Source organism: Bacidia gigantensis (genome assembly GCF_019456465.1).
Source record: "Bacidia gigantensis strain McMullin 20006 chromosome Unknown contig_74, whole genome shotgun sequence".
Classification (NCBI taxonomy): Eukaryota; Fungi; Ascomycota; class Lecanoromycetes; order Lecanorales; family Ramalinaceae; genus Bacidia; species Bacidia gigantensis.
Genome location: NW_025408613.1, coordinates 387,265 through 396,915, shown reverse-complemented (window position 1 = coordinate 396,915; position 9,651 = coordinate 387,265). Strand labels below are relative to the sequence as shown.

The 9,651-nt window shown below is 47.8% G+C and overlaps 4 protein-coding genes across 4 annotated transcripts; 2 read left to right on the top strand and 2 right to left on the bottom strand.

The window, feature by feature from the left end:
* Nucleotides 1-224: 224 nt before the first annotated feature.
* Nucleotides 225-891, top strand: KY384_000521 (uncharacterized protein; the record flags this gene model as incomplete). The annotated part of the gene is made up of 4 exons (XM_044809057.1): nt 225-399; nt 457-638; nt 687-726; nt 782-891. The coding sequence occupies 4 exons, from the start codon at nt 225-227 to the stop codon at nt 889-891; spliced, it is 507 nt and encodes a 168-aa protein (XP_044665044.1).
* Nucleotides 892-1,481: 590 nt separating this feature from the next.
* On the bottom strand, nt 1,482-2,712 carry KY384_000520 (uncharacterized protein; the record flags this gene model as incomplete). Its single annotated transcript, XM_044809056.1, has 3 exons — nt 1,482-1,893; nt 1,956-2,066; nt 2,129-2,712. 3 exons carry the CDS (start codon nt 2,710-2,712, stop codon nt 1,482-1,484), a joined length of 1,107 nt encoding a protein of 368 aa, XP_044665043.1.
* Nucleotides 2,713-3,082: 370 nt separating this feature from the next.
* On the top strand, nt 3,083-6,122 carry KY384_000519 (uncharacterized protein; the record flags this gene model as incomplete). The annotated part of the gene is made up of 2 exons (XM_044809055.1): nt 3,083-6,010; nt 6,069-6,122. The coding sequence occupies 2 exons, from the start codon at nt 3,083-3,085 to the stop codon at nt 6,120-6,122; spliced, it is 2,982 nt and encodes a 993-aa protein (XP_044665042.1).
* Nucleotides 6,123-7,458: 1,336 nt separating this feature from the next.
* KY384_000518 (uncharacterized protein) lies at nt 7,459-9,577 on the bottom strand (the record flags this gene model as incomplete). The annotated part of the gene is made up of 4 exons (XM_044809054.1): nt 7,459-7,719; nt 7,822-7,857; nt 7,927-8,321; nt 8,377-9,577. 4 exons carry the CDS (start codon nt 9,575-9,577, stop codon nt 7,459-7,461), a joined length of 1,893 nt encoding a protein of 630 aa, XP_044665041.1.
* Nucleotides 9,578-9,651: the final 74 nt, after the last annotated feature.

The window sequence follows — 9,651 nt, the reverse complement described above, 5'->3', positions numbered from 1 at the left end:
AATTGGGAAGAATGTTTAGGACAAAACCTTTTGTCTAAAATTGTCACGTCTAGATTGGGAAATGAAGACTACATTGGTATGAGGTGAGAATGAGATAAAATCTGCGGATTTCTCAAGCTTCAACACACTCTTGGAGCCATTGAATCAATACACTCCCTTGAACTCAACAGCATATTCATACGAAACCAGTCAAAATCTGACTTGCCCTTTGAGACTTTTCAATCATGTCGAAGCCTCAAGATACTCCAATTGATTCTAAGACTGTCGTCAAGAAAGGAGACAGCCTTGAAACCGAAGCGAAGCATCTGACAGATGAGCCCATGACGATTGAATGGTCCCAGATGTGGTTCAAGAGATCCGAGACTTACTATTACATTGTGTTCAAGAACGCCACTCAAGGTACGAGCTTATGAGTCTCCCGCCCCAACAATCCTATTTTGTCTCTGACTATTGTAGGGCATGATCCTGGGCGCCTTTGGGTCAGTCAGAAGTCTCTCCAGTACTTCAAGCATAACCCCGAATCCAAAGACGGGATCCTAGCCTTCAAGGTGGACGAAGATTTTCAATATGGCCAAGAGAATTCGGAGGGCAAGAATCGCTTCCTCGTCTATCATGACAAGAACAATACGCCTTATCAAGTGAGTCGCAAGACCAGAGATCTTGAGGTCTTCTCATACATGCACTAGGTCATCCTTGGTGCCATTCAAAATCATGCTTTACTGACGGGTACATGTGTCACAGCATCGCTTTGTCCAAGGCTTGTTGATCCATCTTGGACAAGCACTCGGAGACATCGTAAGCAGTATCGGGCCGGGAATCCTCAAGAAAGCGAGTGGCGAAGTGGAGAATCAACTCCTGAAGATTTTTGGCGACCCTCTCCACAACTTCTAGCTATGCTAAACCTCTCGACCTATATCGCAATTTGACTTTTCTCATGGGAAAGGTTCGAACCTCGCATAAGCACTGATGGGATGCTTGGGAATGGCTTTGAATGCCTGGACACTCTTTTGAATGTATTGCATATTTGTATTTTGTATCTAGTCAACCGGTTAGCTTAATTCGCGGCAGACGTGCTGCTTTGCATTGATTCTCCATCTGCGCGCCACCTTGATCTCATCGCTCGTCGACGTAGAGCTGCCGAACAGTAAGAGCCTTGACAGGATTTTGCCAGTACTTGCCACCTCAACAATTATGGTGTTACGCGTTGGCAATCATATTGAGTTCATTTGCGAGAGAAGCACAAGTCCTTGCTGCTTTGATCCACGTCAAGATCGGACAAGTGTTCTGTGTAAGTAACATGATGAATCCGCTGGTGATATCGGAAGGTAGAAAGCGAGACAAAGTTCTGTCACATCGGGCCGCACTCAATTAACCCAAATTTGAGAACAACCCAAGGGACCGCATCCTCTCGAAGGACCGACATCGAGTATCTATTAAGTATATTACATGTAGCACTGGCTCATTGTTATATCACAGTCATGCTATATTCGGGGAGAGGTCGGCTTGTAAGCTTTATAGACTTGCAAGGCAGCCTCAACGTCTTGGATGAGAGCAAGAAGCGCAGTTAGGACCAACGTCACGATCGCCACCCAGAAGGTGTAGAATTGAACTTTCTTACGCTTGTCATGCCTCCACTGGCGGAAGCTCGAAGGGTCGGCGTCGTCAAATCTCTGTTTCAGAATGACGAGTCTGTCTCGCCAGAACGTGAAATTCTCGATTCGGCGATCTTTGATCTTCAGCAATGGCAGTTGAACGGCTGTCACGTCGAGCAAGCCTTGTGAACTTCTCTGCTTCTTAAACCATTGTATGACGTCTTTGTTGTTCGGTGGCATGAGGAGCGCTAATGTTCGCAGTGTCTCGTCGATGAAATTGTTGGGGAAGATCTGTCGGTTTCTAATTTTGCGAACATAACAACTTTAGCTTTCGCATTCACTCTTGTTTCTCTAAGTGTGTACCTTGTCTCTATGTTCTGCAAAAAGCTTGCGCAATGGAAGATGTGAATGATAGCATCTGGATCGTGTTCAGAGTCCCTCAGAAGTAGGTGATCTGCAAGATTGAAAGTCCATCTATGATTTCAAGTCAAAATTACATCGAGGCAAGTGAAATGAATATCGTACCGGCCACTTACTCGATTTTCAGGCCTGCAATCCTGTCAAGGTTTCTTGCATTGAACAAAATGTCAAGCTTGGTCTGGTCTATGGCAAGTACGGTCTGCGTCTTGAAATTCAGGCTGAGGAAGTCTTTGATGGTTCCTTGTTCCCACAGAATCTCTTCGCACCGATTGAGAATGTAATGTGACGGATCTCCTACTTGAATCATCAGCAACAGTCGGGCTGCAAGATCGATAGCATTATCGACAAGCGCGTCTGCGTTATTAGGTCTCGGACTTGGTACGCGCTGTTCAACGTGTTGATATATCTCCTGGCGCGTTTTGCCAGTTACTATCATTTGCACGATTTCCAAAAATTCTCGATGCGATCTGTACACAATCTCGCGTCCGCCATCTTCGAGTGCTTGTCGCCCTTGGGTAGCATAGTACTGAAAGTAGCAGTTCAATTCTGCTCTACGCGTGCTGACGTTATGTATCGTAAGCTGTCGAGCCCATAATACGTTGAGAATCTGCCTCCAACAAGTGTCGGAATCTGGCGTCTGGTTAATCTGACTGTCCAAATCAACGTGTTGACCTAAGGGTGCATGCACTATATTTGCCATCTCCGCACTACCTTACTGAGAAGCAAAGGCCGTACGAATATACCCGCACGATGGTTCTATTAGCTTCACCTCTTCTGAGTCTTCGGGGACACAAGACGCTAGGCTTCGGGGGCCATACCTATTGAACTCATGGTGAAGCCAAATTTGGCAGGATTTGCACTGGCCCCCACCATCTAGGGCCGTCCCAGCCAAGCCTTATCTTCCGAGTCCCAACCATGACTTCAGACGATATTGTTTGAGACTGATTTGCTATCTTGTTCATGACTTCGATCGGAGCATCGCCGCGACTTCTGCGTGGATACTTCAAAAGTCCTCTGACTATGATGTTTCACTCTTGAGTTACGAGATAGGTGTTGGTATATGACCCCCAATGGCTCAGAACGTATCCACGACAGTCGGTAGATTGCTGCCTGGAAAGGTTGGCAAGAGTCGACGGAGTTGTTGGGAGCTTCCCGCAAACCTTCGGGAGACGTACGACAGAGATATATCGTCCCACATACGTGGCTCATTCCGCAACCAAGAGACTACTCAATTTCGAGATATAGCCTGGTCACCCTTTATGGTTGGACTTGTAGCTTCTATCGCTGAGCCCACAGTCGTTATCTTCCGAGGTCAAGACCGAAAAGCGCGAAGAGATGCTTGTGACTTAGTAAGAGACATACGAGAAATTGCTGCTAATGGGTTTCGAGTGAAGCACAACAAGACCTCGCCAAATACGGAAGGATTGGTTGTAGTGCTTGCGCTCAGGGATGATGATTTTGACTATCAGCGCAGATTTCAGGGTCTGCCAGTGCTCCATAAAGCATGGGCACCCATTTGCGGACAATCTTTGTGGATTAACCTCAAGGTAGACGAGGGTCGGGAGTCTTTGCAAAAAGCGACTGGAGGTGGTATCATTCGCTCAAATGATAAGTACTATTACCTTACTGTTGCTCATATCATCGACAATAGTATTTTGGCCGGTCTTCAGACACGGGATTCAGACAGCGAGAACAGTGATAGTGAAGACAGTGATGATGATTCTGTTCATTCAGAAGTCGATGCGGAACTAACAAGCCGTGGAAGTATTACACCAGAGCTTATGAAATCCAATCAAGATTCGTCATCTGGGGAGAGTACACAACAGGTCTTGTCTTCTAGTCTGACGAGGTCAGAAGAGATTTCAACCGATATTATCGATCGCGGAAGCACATCGATGTCAAGTTCCTCGAAACAATCAGATCTATTCCATTTGGGAAAGACAGCATTCTCATCTGTGGATGGAGGGTTTCCCAGCCTTGACTACATGCTCATTGAGATAAGTCAACCCACTCTCCAGAAGTCGAACAGGATTCCACTTCGCGATTCTGAGGATGGCAAATTTCTGTATCCAGAGCGCATCGTCAATGGACTTTTTTTTGAGGATGCCTCTATCATCATTGTTACTGGGTCAGGTGGCTTCAAGAGGGGTTTCATTTCAGGAACTGCAACCCATGTGGTTCAGGACAATAACCACATTCAAGAACTTTGGTCCATCAGGATTGCTGGTACATTCGAAAAAGGCGACTGCGGCTCATGGGTAGTTGACGCCACGACGGGCGACTTGTATGGTCATCTAGTTGCAGGAGAACTAGAGTCAGGCTTCGGGTATCTGATACCTGCTTATCTCATCTTTGACGACATATGGGCTAATGACAATCCGAATTTCACATTATCTTCCCGACCACCCCCTTACGAAGCAACGGTTTCGAAGGCAGATGTCGTTGCTCGCGCGTATAAGTGGAACGAGTTCTGGCCACCGGGGACAAGGGTCGTGCCCCTTTCAATGGCTGATTTTGAAGGTGGCTTTCAAATTCAAAGCTCAAGAACAGTCAGTTATAAGCGTCTCGAGACCCCTGGTTCCATTCGTTTGCTGTCTTTAAAAGCAGCTTCCGACTACAGTGTCGACATTGAGTGCACATTAGACGCGAAACTCATCACTTCAGAGTCATTTGAAGCTGTCTCCTGGATTTGGAGTGTAACAGCATCGACTGAACCATTAAGGATTTCCAATAGCGGTAAAGTAGAGACAATCTTCGTAAGCGCCGAGCTCATCATGTTACTCAAATCCTTGCGTCATCGATCGGACGAAAGAACGCTATGGATTGACTATCTTTGCATCAACCAGGCAGACTATGAGGAAAAAACTTCGCAAGTAGATCTCATGCCAGAGATTTTTAAGTCTGCTTCAAATGTTTGTGTGTGGTTAGGCGCAGCCGATGAGGATAGCGACCGCGCAATGAGATTTGTGCCGCAAATGTTAACCTTGTTTATGGATGACAACGATGCGAAATTTGACGCCAAAAATTGGCGTTCATTGGTGGCCTTGATGAATCGTCCGTGGTTTTGGAGACGATGGGTGGTTCAGGAATTGGCCTTAGCTCGAGAGGCAATAATATATTGCGGAACGCAGAGCTTACGCTTTCGTGACCTTCAGATCGCCATTGACCTATTTTCTGAGATCGAAAACGCTACAAACCGCTTGAGTGATATCCTGGACACCCAGGCAAAACCTAAGGAGGATATGTTCGACCCACTCATAGACGTGCACCAATTTCCAGCCGTCAAACTCATTGAGATATTGTCTAGGTCAATCAGGAGGACTGGAGATGGGAGTATTGTCCGGATGACATCGTTAGTGGATCTAGTCGTGTCTTTTGCCATGTCTCATGAGGTTTCAACGCCCTCGGATACAATTTATTCATTGCTCGGTTTGGCGGCGGACGGCAAAGATTTCTCAGCCGCACACACAATTGATTACAGCAAGCAGCCAGTGGAAGTCTTCATTGATTTCATCCAGCACTCTATGCAGCACCTTGACCCAGCAAGGGCTCTAGATGTGATGTTGATGCCGTGGGCACCTTTACAAAAGGATAGCCGAGAGGACTTACGTTACCCTTCTTGGATAAGGGATGTGTCTCACTTCACGTTTGGGAAGCAACAAAGCCCTTCAGGACAAGGTTCTTATTTGAGACGGATTAACGCAGAGCCATTAGTTGGAGGTCCGCGGCACGTCTTCTACAGCGCCGGTACGCGTCATGCAGCCAGTGCCTCATTCGTCGACGGGCGCCATAGGAAAAGTGTGCTTGCTGCTGGAATACTGGTCGACGAAATCGAAGAGCTTGAGGAGCCTGCGTACTCTGGATACCTGCCAATAGAATGGCTCAAGACAGGGGCTGGCGCTCGCGGGAGTCGTATGTTCCAGAGGTCTTTTGGCGCACCCTTGTTGGTGATCGAGGCCCTAACGGTCGGAATCCACCTTCTTACTATGAAAGTGCTGGTACAGAAGTCTTTAGACGCTGGCCACAATTCTCTCCTGTGTTAGACACAGGTAATAGCAAGCTTTGGGCACAGGACCACATACTAAAGCTTTTCCTACGGAGAGTACGTAGTGTCATTTGGGGCCGCAGACTAATGCGCGCACGTACCGGACGACTCGGACTCGCACCACGGAACGCTAGGACGGGTGATTTGATATGTGTTCTGTTCGGCTGTAGTGTACCCGTAATTCTTCGAAGACGAGCCAAAGACCAGAAGGAGCGGAATGCAGTCGCCCATTCCATCATTTTGAAAGCTTTGAGACAAAACAGACTCTTGTCCTTGGGGAGAAAAGCAGACAGATCTAGAAGGACAATATACAATTCTCTAGGATCCCCCGGGTCTGTTCCATTTATAGAAACATTTCTACTTCTCGGTCTAATACACCTATATATGATCTCAGGGTCACAATTCTTCACGGTCACTCTGAAGTCTTGGGTTGTGATATGGCTCTTGGCTATCTCGGCTTCCGTTGCCTCATTGCTGCTTTCCATACCCGAAGGGGATTTTCATTTCGGTATGCCGACTGTTTCTGGTCTCAAGTTGTTCATCTCAAGGATCTGGCATCTGCTACTCCGAAGATATCGAGTAAGACCACAACGAAGACCAGCTGCTGCAAAAACGAATGCAGCGGTTCAACTTTTGCGAACGTGGCGACCTTCAAGGAATAAAGTATCACGTCGCTTGATGCTTGACTACGACCATACGCTCATCGGTGAAGCCTACGTCCACGGTATCATGGACGGGGAAGCTCTGGATATGCACAAGAAGGGCCAATTCAAGGAGGAGGGTTTCGAGATGACCTGAAAACGGGATGACTCGATATATTGCAGCGTTGTCGGCTATGAGATTTACTCTCTCCTGTGCGATCTGGAGAGCTCAGCCTTCCAACGGAAGTTATTTATCAAGGCCATCTGATATTGATTATCTCTCACGAGAATCATATTCACAGTGAGAGACTGGAACGCTTCGATAAAGGCTCTTTGAAAGATGTCGACAGCTTGAGCAGCCTGAGAGTCACGGATGAGGGTGCTCGAAGGCTCTGAATTTGACCTACCTTTGGCCGCGATTTCTAGAGCAGCTCAGACATGGCAAGAACGCAACATTGAGACATCAAAAGTGACAATCTTCATTGATTGGAAGCGTTATCGAACATGAATTCGCCATATCTGGTGAAAGAGGTGCCAATCAAAATTTCCTTGCTCTCACGGCCTCGATAGAAACACGAATTATCGAGCTCGTGGCACCTCATCACCCGCAACAGACGCCGTAAGAGCCCATCTCAACACTACCCCATGAAAATTTCCTCAAATCCCCGAATCAGGCGCCATCCCCTTCTCCCCAATCCCACAACTCTTCCCGTCACCAGGCCACCAATCCCTACAATCGCCCCACCACTTGTTCCACCCATCACACACCCTTTGCGCCTCCCTCAGCGGCGCCGACTTCTGATAGCTCGGCCAAATCGTCTTCGCGACATCCTGACGCTCCAGGATCTGGATCGCAAGTCCGAACGACGCGTGGAAGGCGATGTGGCAGTGCATGATCCATGTCCCCGGGTTGTCGGTTTTGAAGGCGATGACGACATTGCCGCCTTTTTGTGGGAGCATGACGACGTCGCGGCGTGGGGGTTGTTGAGCTTGTATCTTTTGGGGTCGGGGATTTGGGTGCCTTCGTTTATGTCGAGGATGGCGAAGTCGTGGCCGTGGAGGTGGATCTGGTGGTTGGTTAGTGTTGGGCTGGGTTTGACGAGGGGGTGGGGGGTTTGCGTACGGGATGCGCGCCTGGGCTTTTGATGACGAAGTAGACCTGTAGTAAACTTAGCTCAGAGTCCTCACGAAGTGGGTTGGGACTGTGTGGGGATGAATGACGACTTACCCAATCCTTGTCAGTAAAGTGGTTCTCTGGGAACACGACCCAGAGTGGGTCCCACTTCCCTGAATAATTCAAATTCAAGAATATTGGATCTCCGTAATTGACATACATGGGGTTAAACGTGTCGCCTCCCAGCGAGAACTTGGCAAGTGGGAAGATATCGGATGAAGTCGGTGAAAATTGCAGAGTTAGGTTCTCGCCGACCTTGTTGACAGGATCATTTGCTGGCGGTCCAATCGTCCAGGGAACAACAGGTACCAGATTCGTATAAACTTCATCCGTACAATTGAGGGTCACATTCCATGCCGTTGAGGTTGGCTCGGTTGTAGATTTGGTGTATCGCAGAATTCCAACTCTGTCTCCGCCGTCTTGCTGATTTTGATTGAAATCGGTACATCCTATTGAATACACTTAGTACAGTCAAATCTAAGAGCGAAACTTTGAGCAGTATACCGGCTTGTTTGGCCCGGATCCAGAAATTATCGTCGCCTATTGGTTTTCCGTTAGGATCAACTTCGGCTTGAACGACTACATGATAGCGCTGCCCAATTGCGACCATCACAGATTTCGTGCTGTAATTATGAATTGGCACAAAGTCAGCACCAACCGGATTGAGCGTATGGTTGTCAATGGAGAAGATAAATGAAGAGGCAAAGGAGGTGTTGATTAGTCGCAATAAGTAGCGCTTAGCCCTGTTGTTGACGGGCTTCGGATCAAAGTATATCGTGAAAGGTGTCGGTATGTTGGACGTAACCGCAAGAGGCGTCAAGGTACTGTTGTAGCGAGTTGCGTTCCCTCTACCGTTTAGCAAGATGCTTGGGTTTCCAAAATTTCCTGTCTGGATGGACTCGAATGCGCTGTTATGTCCCCAATCGGTCATAAAAAGGGGATCTACAGCCTCGTCGTAAGGCATGATAGCTGGTCCGTGGAGTGTAAGTGGACCCAGGAGTCCGTCTGCATATTGTACTGAATAGTGGCTGTGGTACCACGAGGTACCATACTGTTGGACCTTCCAGCTATACGTAAAACTGTCGCTAGGAGCAATTGGGCATTGAGTGATGCCGTTCACGCCATCCATGTGTGTTGTATTTAGTTGCCGTATGCCATGCCAGTGGATACTGGTGCCGTTACCGCCATTGAATTTCATCCAATTGTTGATTTTGACGGTCACGGTGTCGCCCCAGCAGGCTTGAATCCACGGGCCAGGATATTTACGATCGAACAGCTTCGCACCCCGGAAAAACACACCATCCAAGTTGATTGATGTGTCATCCGTAATGTCTAGCTCATAGTACCGTTCAACTCCTGTCGGTCCATTCTTTTCGTAGTCGGTATTGATGTCAAATCTCTCACCGGTATTCTTGACAAGCCAGCAAGTTCGATTATCCGAGGTCGAGCATTCACCCCAATTGATCATTTGAGTGTAATTGCAAAAGAAATCAGAGCCATCGCCGGTAGCTGCACCACCGGGAGGCTTGAAGATAGGACCAGGCTGATCAGCGAAAATAGTGTCGGGGTTCTGAACGAAAGGTTTCTCAAGCCCCTCAAGCCCTAGGGGAGTCTGTTCTTGGATACCTGGCTCTCTGAAGGGTGCTAAGGTAAAGAAGCCTACGATGGAAGTGAGCGAGGCCCAGAAGTTTTCTTTAAAATGCATCTCGAGCTATTCTGAGAAGCCTGTTCTTTGAACGAGCCTATATTGTGTTGACCTGTTCGACTGGAAGAAGTTTT